Raw genomic sequence first — 14,590 nt, forward strand, 5'->3', positions numbered from 1 at the left:
AGATACAGGTGAATTCTTTGTGACTGTTATTAATTACTGCTCTAGCTCCCTCGGTGTGTAAATTTAAAGAAACAGTACTGTCTACAGCAGTAGCTATCAAGCGTATTATTCAGTAGCCAGCTAGAAGTTTTGCCTTTCACACAGTGAAGTAGTCATTTCCGCTTAGTGGCACTGAAAGGAGTCTACTGATGGTCATCCCCCTCCTTGGTATCACTAGATATTGGCTCTGCCGCCTGCTTCTGCGTAGCTTCCTGGCATTGCTGTCTTCTAAAAAGCCATAAATACAGGGAATGTTGTTGTGTTGCCAAGTCTCCTGCGCACTGTTTCGAGAAGAGGATGCATCATGCTGCTTCAGTGGAAATGGTGTAGTACCTCTGGGTATGTCAGTCTTCTGATCTGGGGAGGAGAACCCTCTGGTTATGATTTACCAAGTTTGTAAGTGAAAATAATAGTTGATAAAATTACTATTTAACACTGGAAGTTAAAAAGTAAGGTCTTCTATTAGTTAAAAATCAGCAAAACCTGAATGGGAAAAAAAGAAGTATACCTATACATTCAGCTGTTCTGAGTGTGTGACAAGACTGTTGTCTACTGGGGAGGAAGGAAGGGAGAACACCGTTAGCTTTGTACTACGGTGATACTGCCAGTGGAACTAAATCCATCCTTTGTGAGGTTTATGGCAAGCCAGTCAGCCCGTGAATTCTTCTTTGCTAGAATGAAAAACCTGAAGTGTGCTTTTCACAGTCCTGCACCTTTAGCTTATTGTGACATTTCTGTAGTGTTTTACTGATCACATCTACTCTTAATTTCGACATGGCATTTTTTAAAAGATATCCCTGTGGGTTAATGTGTCTTTCCTTCTTTTGGTTTAACTGGTCAAAGATTAAGCACTAACCTTGATTTTTCAATTGATTTGCTAGTTGAACAAAAGGTCTTTGTTTCAGGATGTTGAGGACAGCGTACATTTCCCACAGAGCAGGTGAAAGTCCATCTCCCATTGGCTTATAACAGGATTAAAGAAACTAAACTCCGTGTATACTTAGGAGAGGTGGGTGGTCTCTGAGAATGGTAGAAGCTACCACTCCTTTTGTGACACTGACCAAAAATCTGAATTTGAGACAAGCCAGATGCTGAGTAAGTTGAAGTTAGTGTTTTATGAAAGTCTCAGTTCTGTTCCTGGAAAAACTGGTCTCTGCCACAGGACCTGCCACTTTATCCTTATCGGCAGCATCAGAGGGGCCAGAGGCAGATGAATTTGTTTACATCCCAGAGTAGCTTGCTTCGCTGTACCTGACCTGCATATAGATTGCGGGCTAGTGCATGAGAAAGGTCCGTCCATTTGACATCTATAGAAACTTCATCTGGAAGGGAGGGTCTGTCATGTAGTATGTATCATCAGCACCATCTGTTATGCACCTTCCCATGTAGGGATGTCTTGGATGCTTTGCCTGCCTTCTCCTCCATTACCTGTTGATAAGAGAGAAGGTCTTTCGGGCTTTCAGATTAACCTTTCACTATCCATGTATTGTATGTTTCCTAAAAGCACTCTGCAGTGAAGTCCTGCTTAGGAAGCTCCTGATGTTTAGCTTGTGAAATAAGACATTTCATTGAACTGTGTGTTCTGCCAGAGGGGCATAGCTCTGCTCAGAGCAGATTATTGTGTGCAGGAGAGGGAGGCCATGGAGAAGTGGGCTGGCCTTTAAGGCAGATGCCAAAGCACAGAAGCAAGTAGGTAACGTGGTGCTCTGTTGGTTTGAGCTGTACATAGCACTTCTGGAGGATTAAAAGTGTGTTTGGTGTTCAAAGAGGAGGCATCAGCCACCCACACAGCGGTTCTTCTCTTGGATCCCACAGTTAAGTCTCTGCAATTTAGTTGGCTACTCATTTACTGAATAACAGCTTTTAATATTGAGGGGGATATCTCTTCTTTGATATTGCTGAAAAGTTCTGAGTGCGTGTGTGTGTAGGGAGAATAAATGCTTTTTCCTTGCCTTTTTTGGGCTTATAAGAGTAATCTGAAGCAGACGTGACAGGTATTCAGCAGAGTGTATTTGAGCTAACTTAATTAACTTACTGGATTCATACACATTGGCGTAATTGAACTGTGGCTCTCGTACTGTTACACTTAGGCGTGTTTCCAAAAATGGTAGGAGTTTTACTGATCGGTAGCTGAAACCATGAAGCGAGTATTCACTTCAGAATTTTTAACTCTGAGCACAAAACATTTTTCTTTTTGATTATGGCATGCTTCATAGGCTCAGACTTTTTTCTCTGCAGAAGGATGGTTGGCCAGTACTGTTCAGCCTTCTGACCCTTCTAGAACAGAGGCATGGGCCAGTTGTGCTTTGTCTAATGCATCAATTTATCACAAGCAAGTGCAAGAATTGTTTTGAATATAAAAAAAAATTCCTTACTAGCTTTTCTGTGACCCAGTAAAACAGAACTAAGGAAAAAAAATTCCAAGAAGATTAAAATTCATAATACTCTAGAAAATTAGATTCTGTTGGTGACAGCATTTCTTATGAAGTTTAAAACAGAGTTGCTATTTTAGTTGAAGATTTAAAGCATGCACATTTCTGATTTCCTCTTAAATACAGTGTATTTTCTTTTCCTTAATAGAATCAATTTAATGTAATCTTATTCTTCATATCTACTTAAGCTCAGGAAGCATGAGGTTTTGTATTTCAGTAATGAAGAAAAATGTTTCAGGAGATGTACAAGGTATAGTGTAGCAGGGGGAAAATTGATAAGAGTTTAGTAATCTCTTGCTTTCTGAAGGGTTGGCATTGTACTCAGGCTTGCTGTAGAGACCTCTCTTCTAAAAGCTGTATGCCTTGGTTTTCATGAAACCACTTGTCATTGCTGTGGCTGAATAGTTGTATTTGTGGGGTTGTGTTCAGATGAGTTTGGGTGGATTTTGTTGTTGCTGTGTTACAAAATCAATAATTAACTGCTGGAAAAGCCAGTCAGGTTGTAGACTCTGTTCTATACTGAATTGGAAGGGGGGAGAGTTTAGTTTTGCAATGAACAGTTCTTCAGTTTTGTTTCAATAAAGTTGAAGCACTTTCTTTGACTGAGCAACACGCTTTCATTCCGGAATGAAGGGCTTCAGAAATTTTTTCATCAAGAGTTGATTAAATTGACATCCTGAAAAACATAATGATTTCACTAATTCAGCATTTTCCAGTGGAAAACTATTCCATCAGAAATTTAAACCAGATCTAGTAGCTAGGAACAGAGACACTGCAAGATTTTTTTAGCTTTTTTTCTAGTAGCTTCACAAGCATTTAAATAAAATTACTCTTGTTTCTATATAAGTCCTTATTTTCTTTTGAGTTACGAACTGACTTAATGAAAGATTTAATTATTTAGGTGTTGATGCCAGAGCTTTCAAGGAAATACCGCACAAATTCAGGCATAAGGTTTTGTAACTCCCACCACAGACACATGAGGAAAAGAATTTGGCATTTACCGATGTTGGCAATTAGATTTTAATAGTGTTTCAAAATAGTTTGAGGTTGTGGAGGTTATTTGACCATATATGCATGTTTTTGAGCAGGCTTAGCTTTAAGCTATATTCTAAATGTGTTTGGGACTAAAGTGAATTAAAGCAATAAAAAGCGAATCAGGACTGAAGGACTGGATGTCTGTATGTGTTGGTCTTATCTGTATATTTTCTAGGTGATGTTACTGATCAACGTTTGGGGATTTCTTTTTGAAGAATGAGATTTATCGTTTAATGTGGTTTCATTTCTGTAAAAAAAAATGCAAGCAGAGGGGGTGCAGTGGCAGCTTAAATAGAGGAGATTCAGAAAACTAGTTCATTTCTAAAAACCAAATATCAAGAGGAAATGTGCTTTTGTGCATTTTTGAAAAGCAAGCCATATTGCATCAAAGGTAGAGCAACTACCTAAAAGCTCTTTAAGCTTTAGTTTAATGGTCCGTATAACAGGAAACATTAAATTTGCTTTAGCATTTATTCCTCTAGTGTTTCCAAACACAGGTCCCAGTTCTGCCAACACTTCATGGATATTTAAAGTTTAACAGATGAAGAGTCCCATATGTTTGTCACAGGAAAATAACAGAACATTGATTTGAAGGAGTCCTGGTCTAGAAGAGAATTTTTTCCAATTAAGTTGAAAGTACTTCTACATACACCTGTGTATGGAGATCAAGGTGGATTTAGGACTGTTACTGTTTTCCTGTGGAAAAAAAAAGTGAAATACAACAACCCCACCACCGCTACCACAGGGTCTCCTCTGCTCCAGCATCATAACATGCTTACTTGATTTTAATAGTTCCTGCAATACAATATCAGCATAGGGAATTTGCCAATTGAGAAGGAAAGAGATGGAAAGGGGAACTTTTTAATGGGATATTTTCTGCTCCTTAGCGTGGGTTGTGAATACTGATGCCACCTGACAGAAGAAATGATTTCAGTAAGTGGAGGGGGATTGTATGTGGTGGACATAATCACCGCATCACTAACAGATGAGTGACACTGCTAGAATACAGCCTGGAATATTTCGGACAGGAAAAAACAGCAGAAAGAGGTTTCTTGGATTCAGAAAGTAGAAGTACTAAAAATACAAGTAATGTTCATTTGATCATCTTGCCTCTGATGCAGCTGCTAGACGTTTTCCTTTCATTCCATAAAAAGTCATAAGAAAATCAAGAAGACCACTACTGTATGCATTCTTACAGTTTTTTTTTTTATGTTGAAATCCTTTTCCAGGAGATGGTAAATGTGGCAGTTTGCACAGCGTTAGGCTGAGAACCTCAAATTACCCCAATGCCCCCCTTCCCTCCCTTCCCCTTTAGAGGATTCTGCAGCATTTGGCAGAGTATCAGCCTTTGGGGTTACTAGTGCTAGTATCCAGTAAGGCTGAAAGTGGCATAAACAGCACGATTTCCCTGCAGCGTTTTTGTAGCTTATTCTGAAGCACAGACTACTGTTGACTGCTGCCCTGTATTATCACATTCTGTTCTTTCCTTCTGCCTTTCAGAGCTCAGTATGTTGCCTATGCTCTGCTGCTTATTCCTGCCCATTTTCATCCTGCCTTTTGCCTTAGTGTCCTGCTACCTCACGCCTACCAGTTCTGTGCAATCCATCATTTTACCTTCCGTACTTCAACAAGCCTTGCAAATAAGCAGCTAAATTAATCTTTCTTTGGAGCTCTCCTCTTTCTAGTAATTCCTCTTACTACGTATTAATCAATCCTCAATGCATCCCTCTCCGTATTTATTGCTTTATATCTTCTTTTGTTTGTGTTGTTTAACTGATTATTACGAGGTAAGGACTTTGCTCTTTTGCTTTGTGTAAGTACACAGTGTGCTCAAAATGTTTAATATTGTCTTGCATTAAAATGTGTAAGCTCAAACTGTCTAGCAATATCGATACTAAGAATCTTACTAAGAGTAAGGGGATAAATGGAGGAGACACCTGTATTTGGTCTGGTGTTAGTTTTGTTTGTGCATCTATATCATGCCTGTTGTGCTGGAATGGAATTTTAAGGGGTGTTTGTCATAGGATCTATCAGCATAATGATTGGAAACAGTTAAATTTTCTCTGGAAACTTTGACAACTGTTTCCTGGCCCTAATTGAAGGGTATTTTTGTATTCTTTGTATTGTGCGCCATAGTCCATGATAAGTGGAGGTAAGTCGTAACTTCACTATCTGAAGTTTGTAGGAATTTTTTTCCCCTTCTCATATGGAAGAGTGTCACTCAGATTCCCCCCCCCCCCCCCCCCCCCCCCCCCCGCGGTCTAATTTGAAGGAAGTGACTAAAGGAGAAGTTAACCTTTGTTTCTGTGTATCCTCGCAGACTTCGCCATCTAGAGATGCCTCCTTTCCATATAAAACTCAGTTACCATGTATGGTGCCAGCCTCCGCTTTGAGCAGTAGTGAGTACAGTGCAGAATCTAAAATACTAGATTATGTGCAAGAGCTGGACTCTTCCTTCCATCCGGTCTTATCATTCCCTTCAGGTAAGTAACTCAAATGCAATGCCTCTGACAGAGGGTGGTTGTCCTTGTGAGAGCTGTAGAGTTTATGAACTAACTTTTCTTTTCAGTGATTTTTAGAACTCAGTTCACTTACAGAAAACCTCACACTGGAAAAATATATGAGTTTAGACTAAATGAAAATCTTAACTTCATCCTGACCTTTGAAAAATAAACCTTGTAGATTTCCCATATCAGTAACATGATTACAACCAAGAAAAACTGGTCAGGGGAACATTTTTGGTTAAGGTGGTTTTTGTCTGTTTCATGGTGTGTCTAATTGAGTAAGCGTTAGCCCTTTAGATGGTGCTTCTGCCGACACACTACCATACCTTGGTTATGTTGTTTTCATGAGCAACTTTCAGTTCAGGCCCTTTGGACTAGCCCCAAAAAGCTTTATTTAGTTTTTCTAATAGTTTTTGTGATAGTGTGTGTTTTTGGTGATCTTTGAAGTTTATGGTTTCTGTCATCTGATTCTTTAATCTTTTTGGGCAATATTGCAGATGTTGTTTTTTTCTGACTCTTTTTAGCCCTGAAACTAGTGCAGGTGCAAGTTGACAGCACATTGTGCCTCAAAATAGCATATTAAGTGCTGTTACCAGCAGGAGGGATTGGATAGCAGCAGATACTACTGGATTTGGGTTTTCTTTGGTTTTTTGTTTTAGGAAAAACCTCTTGCCAGGTAGCTGCTGACCAGTGCAGGAATTCTGCTGTTCGGGGTGGCTGCTTTGCCACAAAATAATCCTGAACATGAGGCTGGGACTGAACTGCTTGAGTCTTTAATCAAACCCGCTGTCTTCCCAGAATGACAGTGTATACACTCCAGCCTGGTATTAGGAAGTCAGGAATTAAAGTAAGTCTTGGGTTTGAAGAACTCATCACTGGCCAGTACAGAAGACCCAAGCGTGGACATGGAATCTTGAGAAGGTCTCAACTCTTGCAAGTTTACGAGGGTTTACATCCTATGTATGGGATAAAGAGGAGTTTCTTTTGAGGAGCAGATAGGGGGAAGAAAACACTCCGCGACAGCAAACATCCCAGTCAGCAGGACTCTGTTGTGGAGAGGAGAGAAAAACACTTCTTAAATACTACTTCTTTACTCACACTCTCCATCACTTACCCTGTGACTCTGACAGCCCAGCTGGACAGGAGCCGGGGGCTTGGACAGTAGTTCCCGAATCCCTGCAGAGAGCTGTCCCCACACGCTTCCTGGGCGACTGCCAGCTTGTCTCACTACTCAGATTCTTTCCTTGCTTCTGCTTCTATTCAAGGTTCACTGTACCACAGTGTATATGTTTTGGGGTGGGTTTTTTAAGTGTTTCTTTAGAAGTCTGTTTAAGGATAGTTGTATAAGGCCACGCCCCTTGCATTTATTTGTACCTTACTTTTAAGGGAGACTAGGAAGCTTAACAAGAATATTGGAATATTCTTTCCTTGAAAAAAGACTAATCATCATGGAAAGAAAAAAACGGAAGGGATCTGGACTGCATCGTGGCTACTGTTGGTCACTTTGCCAGGATGGAGGAAGAAAAATGTTAATTTAGCTTCATTCCGATACCAAGAATGCCTTTCTTTTGAGGAATATTTATTCTCTTTTCAAGCAGCCTTAACCTTGCTAATAATAGTTGAGACAGGAAGAAAGCACTAGACGTACTATCTCCTGCTCAGATGCGGTCCTTGCTTTTGAGGGAGGCTAGACTCATGGTCTAGTCTGTGCTTTGTGTACTTTGCTGTCTCTATCTCCTCATGAAGACCACTAGTCTATTTGTCATTTTCTTTCTTATGAAAGAATTATTGTGAATAAATGCATGCTAGAAATTTTCCAACTTGGTCAGGTAGCCTGATTCAGTTTCACGTTTTCTTTGCAGCTTCCTTAGTTATTCCTTTCCAAAGGGATAATTTCTTTTAAAATACTACTTGTGGTGTGCCCACATCTTTTACCACTTTCTTCTGAATAAAAAAAAATTTTCAGCAGTGTGGAAGAAAAGGTTCTTGGTTTTATTTCCTCTGTTTTTTTTTTTTTAAATATTATTGGTATTTTTTTTCCATTTTGAAACTCTGGAGTTTGATTTTTCAGTGTATGAGGAGGTATTCAGATTCAAGATTCAGATCTTGTTCTCTCTTGTACCTATTTTTTACTTTCAAAGGAGAATCGTAGTTTGCAAGCAACGTAGTAATACAGTGCAGTGGGACTGCCTCACTAGTGTACAGGCTTCTGGAAGTACAATTGCCCTTATGGTTCTAAGTCTTGCCTTCAGAGTTTCCATATTACCAAGGGTCTTGACCAGAAGTATGTCAGTGGTTGCAACATCGCTTGAGCATAGAAGCACCTCTTTAAACTTCAATCCCGATAGCTGGAAAATTGTAGTTTGCATCTAAGAAGTTTGGCTTTCTGGTATTTCTGCACCTAGCCTGCAGATAAACTGAAACAAATGCTCCTGCCCTTTTAATTGAGATATAGGAGCAAATAATAAAAAAATCTCTGAGACATCCAGGTGATTCCCCAGGAAAAACACAAAAGAAATGTTTTGTTTATTTCTTTACTTAAATGTTTTGACTAGTAAACCTTTCAGACCTACTTTATGTTTTACTCAGAAGTAGAATAGGAAACACAGGAGAAACCTTGGGAGGGAACAGCCTTTTACAGGTCACCTTTAGTCTTGTGACAAAATATCTAGTTAGATCCGTATCAAATTGAAATAAATTATTCTTTTTAGTTAGCAAAATATGTTGAAAGTTTCTGTCCAGGCAAGTCCTGAAGGCACATGAGGGTAAGGTGGTATGTAAATTAAAAGTCCAATGCCAACCCTTTGGCCCTGCCCTCAGACCTCTTCTTGTTCTGAACATAATAGTTGTCAAGCCTGCTTCTGATGTGGACATATTTGTTTCTACTTAATTTCTCTTCTTTCTTGTAATGTTGTTTCCAGAAGGGCTTTTCAGACAGAGACTTATTTTTCTTAAGCTTTCCTGCCTTACAACAGTTGGTAAATTCCTTACCACTTGAGATGTTTTGCAGACTAATTCTTGGTTAGAACTCCCTCAGGAAATGAATTACATTGCCCTGCTGTAGCCTTTGCCAGAGAGAGGAAGAAGGAATGTACCTTGACATTACCTCTAGGCTCCCAGCAGTAACAATTTCCAAAAGCATTAATTACCTGTACCCAAAAGGTTGAACTGAAGGCTTTTCAGATTACAGGAAAAACGCACTGTGTGTTCTCCACCATGCGGGGTTTTGTGCAGGAGTTAGTCAAGAGGGGAAGACCCCAGTCTTACTCTCACTTGATACCCTCCAGGGCTTGTTTTCGTGAAGAACAATTCTGGAGTAATTGCAGGTACGGACATAGTTTATTCCAGAGTAAGACAACCTTGCTCTTTCTTACTTTGACTTTGAACGCCAAAAGAAGTGCTGTTAATCTACTACGTGTGTGTGTCTGCACTGCTCCTGAACAGGAGCATTCCTTAGGTTTGAGTCTTACCTTGATCTGAGTTGTCTTGTCAGCCCTTGGAAGCTCTTAGTGCTGGAGAGCTTGGAACCACTTAAGCATACTGCCTTGGTCAGCACGTATGGCAGTGTAGCTTCACAGCTACAAATGGATTTGTTTTTACCATGGCGTAACTCTCACTTCCCGTTAATAGAAAGATAGGTACCTTGAGATCTTACTCCAGGCAATTAGTGGAGATTATCTTGTATACTACTTAGATAACCGATAGAAAAGTCTTTGCCTATAGTGGAGGATAGCACTCATACAGTAACTATCTTGCTGAGAGTTGCCTCACCTCAAATTTTCTTATTTACTCCTGCAAAAATCACTTCTTTGAAATGTCTGACTGGGCTGTTTTGAGATATTGTCATCAAGTTTTCCTTTGGCTCTCACCAGTTTCAGGACATGTTTTTCTACATTGTCTTCAGCTTGACCATGTGAAGACACTGCTGCTATATAGACAAGCGATCGGTCCTCGCGGGAGTTAACTCAGCACTGCTGTTCTTTATAAGTTGAAGGACTCAAGGCAGCAATATTGCTCATAGATTATATTACATAGTATTGTGTAATCAATTCCTAGACCTTTAGTGATGATGCATAATTCATTGGCTCATAGGTTGCCATCTTTCTGATACAGACTGCATTCCCTGTGGATTTCTTTTTTTTTATTAGATATTCCTCTTCACATATACTTTGAAACATTATTAAGGAAGGATGACATCAAAGGAGAACCTGTTGATTCCTCATCTTTGGGAGTGGAGTTTAAAGTATCTCCAGACAATGGTATGTAAAGCTTTAACACTTTAATACTTGCAAGACAGTTTTTTATTCATTTGCCAGTACTTTCGGCCCTGAAGAGGTTCAATTTATAAACTCACCACAAAGCAGGTTATCAGAGAAGGTAACTGGCTAAGGCTTTAGGTGGAAGGGGAATCTCTTCCCAGACCACAGTGTCAGGTTCTCCTTTGTTGCACTGAAATGATCCCATCAGAGCTGTAGGAGGGCAGTAATACATAGTGGGGGGAGTTTGGACCATGGCTTCTCTGCAGACACAGGTGCCTGACTGCAGTACTGTTTACTATTTGGATTCCTATCAGAAGTCTGTTTTTTTCCATTATAAATAGTTCAGCAGTTGAGCTTACCTGTAAATTGCACCAATGGAAAATAAGTTTTCAACTTGATACATGCTTTTTCTGTTATAGACTATAATCAACATAATGTTTCTGTCAAACAATGGAGCAGTGGCTGTTTATCTAATTCCAAATCTCAGTCAGTGTCAGGAACATCTGACCAGCTGTCGGAAGGAAGAAAGAAAAGACATCTAAGTGAGACGGCAGTAGGTGAGAGAAAAATGGTATTAAGGTGGCACTACTTCTTTAAAAATATGTACTGTATAAATTAGTTTATTATCGCTGAGCTTTGAGAATTTATTTTAAGTTGTTTCCAAAAAGGATACTGTATGAAACTTTACAGGAGTGAAGACATGGACTTACGACACCATGAAAATAATGTGCTATTTTAACGCATAATAATCTTTCTTTTTCTTCTTGAGTATATATTACAAAATGAGACAAGCTTCTGTATTTTATTTTTGGAATACTCTTAAAGGAAACTGCTCAGCAGTCCAGCTGTGTTTTTCTAATACTGGGTGTCATTATTTTTAATATGAAGGGGTTTTTTTTTTTTAGTAGTCAGTGAAACAGACTGAATTGCAAAGTTATCTGTCAAATCACGTGCCCAACCAAACATTTACTGGCATCTTTGGTCAGCTATGTTTCATTTGTTGTATACTGTCATTTGTGGTTCTGGTTTCCTTCCAGACTGTTAAGAGAGTTGTGGGTAGCCAGTGCTTATAATTAGTGTTTTCAGCCTTGTTATCTTTATATTTTGAGCCATTGAATCTCTGCTTCAGCACTTGGTAAGTTGATAGAAAGTGCCCTGAAATTTCTGTAGAATAATGTGATAATTTAGGGACAAAAAAATTCAGCATACCATTGTAAAGATAAATAGCATCTTACCTCTCCAGGCTATTAGAATGTAAAACCTAACAGATTCTGTTCCAGATTCATTTATGTGAACTTTTGGAAAACTTTTGGCAAAATTCGTCAGAAGATGGTTGAAGAAAATAAATCACTGAGTAAGAGGACAAACTATGTTTGTTTAAAATTTCCCCTAAGTAAGAATTAAAAGATATAAATGATAAGTTAACATTGTGGAAAAATACACTGCATATCCAGGTAAAACTGATAGTGTAATCTTGCAATAGAGGTGGAGATACGGGAATTACTGCAGAAATTATTTAACAAAAAATTATTATCTATTAAAAAAACAACCAAACAAGCAAAAAAAAACCAACAGAACAAAACCAAACAACAACCCCAAACCAAAAAACCCTGTTGATTAGAAAGGTGGTTTTGGACAGACTGAAAACTGTGCATTATAGTCCTCCCCTTTGCTGTACAGTCTTCTCTTATGCTCTGTGCCTGTCTTTGCGGGGGGTGCTGTGCCCTGTCCCCTCCCACCATCAGTCATCCTTTTTTCCATGCTACCCACTCCCCTAATCAGTCGCTGGTCCCCAAAAGGCAGATGCTGACACAGTGTTTCTTGCAACCACGTTGTTTCCCTAAGTGTACGGTCAGGCACACTGAGATCAACAATTGGAGTTACTTGGGAGCACTAATAAGAGAGGAAACTTCTTGCTATAAACCTTTTGAAGTTACAGTTAGTCTTCTGCCAATAGTATTTAGTTCTTTGAGTTAATGGAAGAAAAAAAGCAATCTTTTATCATGAGGATCATGGTTTCCCAGTGCCAGAAAACTGCTATGTGGTGCATTTGTAAGCAGCAGCAGCAGTTCTAGCTTATTATTGCTACGGGTGTAGTACTACATATTTTTTCCTAATTTGGGCTCTGTCTAGGAGAAATTATCCATGGGGAAGGTCAGCCTGATGAACAAGGCCAAAAATAAAAGCTGTGTGCCAGGGAGTTGCAGAGCTGCCTGGGAGATGAGAGTTCATGTCCTTGACCCAGCCTGTGCAATACAGTCTTTGGGATCAGTCTTACCTCTTTTACCATGTTGGAATACTCTGGCTCTTTTTATTAGTTGGTATATTAAATCTGAGTTCTCTTTTCTTATTGGAAATTAAGGTAGAAGAAAAGCAGAACACAGGTGGTGAAATTCTGAATCCCCCTAATGCTGCTTACACTGGGACTGAATAAGAGTAAACAAGAGTTGTGATTTGTCTGGAGCAGTGGACCACATGGAGATCCAGAAACTAATTTTATTTGTTACCCTTGCTGCCAGTTCTGTTTTATCATTTTTCAAGGAAGAAACTATCAGTGAGGGCTTAGTGAACTGGTATGTTGGTGAGATGCAGCCCAGCTAGGGAAGCGCTGTTAGGGAACACTGAGGAGCGTTCCTCTAAGTCTGATTGCATTTGCTGTGTGTGTAGTCTGTGGCAGCTTCTGAAAAAAGAAGTGGGATTTGCCTATATGAAGCTGGTTCCACAAGAAGAAATCCTTCGTAGAAGGAGAGGGATGAGTTTTGTGGAACAACAATGACAGGATGAGTAACAAGTGTTTATTTAGATGGCTTTTTTTAGTATTCGTTAAATCGTAAGTGGTTAGCTGTGTGCTTCTAGAAATGACTTTACCATTAGTGTATGGAAAAATATCTTTAGTCTAATAGACAACAGCCGGTATGCATTTTTTTATTATTATTTTTTTGTGACAGGCGAACGTAACACTAGGTTTGAGACATTCTCCTTTCAACATGCAGAACCAGAATCCCATAGCAGTCTTGCTGCTGTGACCAATGTCAGTGCGATGTCTAGGCCCACTCACAGCACTTCATCACAGGTAAACCAAAAATGTATCACTGTCTTAACTGAAATATCAGTGGGGAGTTGTGCAAATTAATAATCCAAAACCACATGCCTTTTTCATTTAATTTAGTGTTAAATTACAGTACAGAGCATTTTTACACTGAATTAAGTGGATTACATTAAGTAACTTATTCCAGATCGAGTATGTGGTGTTCCTAAAACAGATATTTGCTTGTAAAAGAATTTTGCAGATCATATAACTGGAGTGTAAGTTTAGTTTATTGGCATTGGACCTTTCATTTTTTATTTTTTTTTCCAAATTTCATTAAATATACTGTGATTTATGTTCCCAGTTTTACACAAGAACTGTTATGACCCTTTTTTCTTGGTGCGACTACATAAAATGGCCTCACAGTGCAAATATAGTCACAGAATTTGTTGACTCTCAGCCTCACTATTTAAAACCTTTTGTGCAGAACTACAGGCAAAGTCTCTGGTATATAAATTTGCTGAGGAGCAGCACTGCTCTGGTTCAGTGAAGTCCCTGCAGAAATACACTTTGTTTTATTGGAATTCATTGAGAATTTCATAATAATATTCAGATTTCAGTCCCACAGTTCTGCTAAGCGTAGTGGTATACTGGTGCTATGTAAGTCATCATGTTTCAATCTGGTGATGACTCCTGGAGAGCTGAGTTTAAATCTGCATCCCCAATGCAGTTTTGACACTGCACACTCCTCCTTTTTTCCCTTGCTTGAGCAGACCATTGTCAAAGAACACCTAAATGAGCATTTTAGAATAGACTGCTTCCATTAATGTTCAGTTAAAAATTGAGATCTTGAAATATGGAATGTATCATGATTTAAAACTAAACTTTCTCCTGTAATCTAGGAACCTCAGGTTTTTACCCATGTAGGTTCCATGCACTAGTGGGCAGAGAACACCACCAGGAATCCTGCTGTGATCACGGCAAAGAAATTCAGTTTCTGTCTTTTGTGTGTCTTTCAGAAAACCACTTTCCATATAGGCTGTTCTTCACTGCTAAATGTAGCTTCATTCTTTTGGAATTCTTAATTGTATCAGACTGAAGAACCACTTGGGTTACGGGTTAGTAGATAGATTATAGAAGGTCGTCTTTGTAGACTGCACATTATGAAGAAGGCAGCATTAACTTCAAAGTTCTCATAAGTATTCAGAATTAACTGTAACTGAAATCAAGGAAGGGAAGCTCCCACTGATTTCAGTAAGAGTTAGGCCAGCGAGAAGTAAATCTCAGAGATGA

At 39.1% G+C, this 14,590-nt stretch overlaps 1 protein-coding gene across 10 annotated transcripts in view; it reads left to right on the plus strand.

Moving 5' to 3' along the window:
• The window catches only part of KANSL1L (KAT8 regulatory NSL complex subunit 1 like), a 67,288-nt gene that overhangs the window by 41,490 nt on the left and 11,208 nt on the right, over positions 1-14,590 (plus strand). For all 10 annotated transcript variants that reach the window (XR_014228275.1, XR_014228276.1, XR_014228277.1 and 7 more), the window contains 4 exons: positions 5,827-5,989; positions 10,159-10,269; positions 10,689-10,826; positions 13,218-13,342. Coding sequence is in view for 1 of the 10 variants with exons in the window: in XM_082313055.1 (XP_082169181.1) it covers positions 5,827-5,989; positions 10,159-10,269; positions 10,689-10,826; positions 13,218-13,342 (537 nt within the window). In the remaining 9 variants the exon portion in view is untranslated. The remainder of the gene's footprint in view (positions 1-5,826; positions 5,990-10,158; positions 10,270-10,688; positions 10,827-13,217; positions 13,343-14,590) is intronic.

The sequence above is a fragment of the Platalea leucorodia genome (genome assembly GCF_965183815.1).
Source record: "Platalea leucorodia genome assembly, chromosome: 5".
In the NCBI taxonomy this organism is placed as follows: Eukaryota; Metazoa; Chordata; class Aves; order Pelecaniformes; family Threskiornithidae; genus Platalea; species Platalea leucorodia.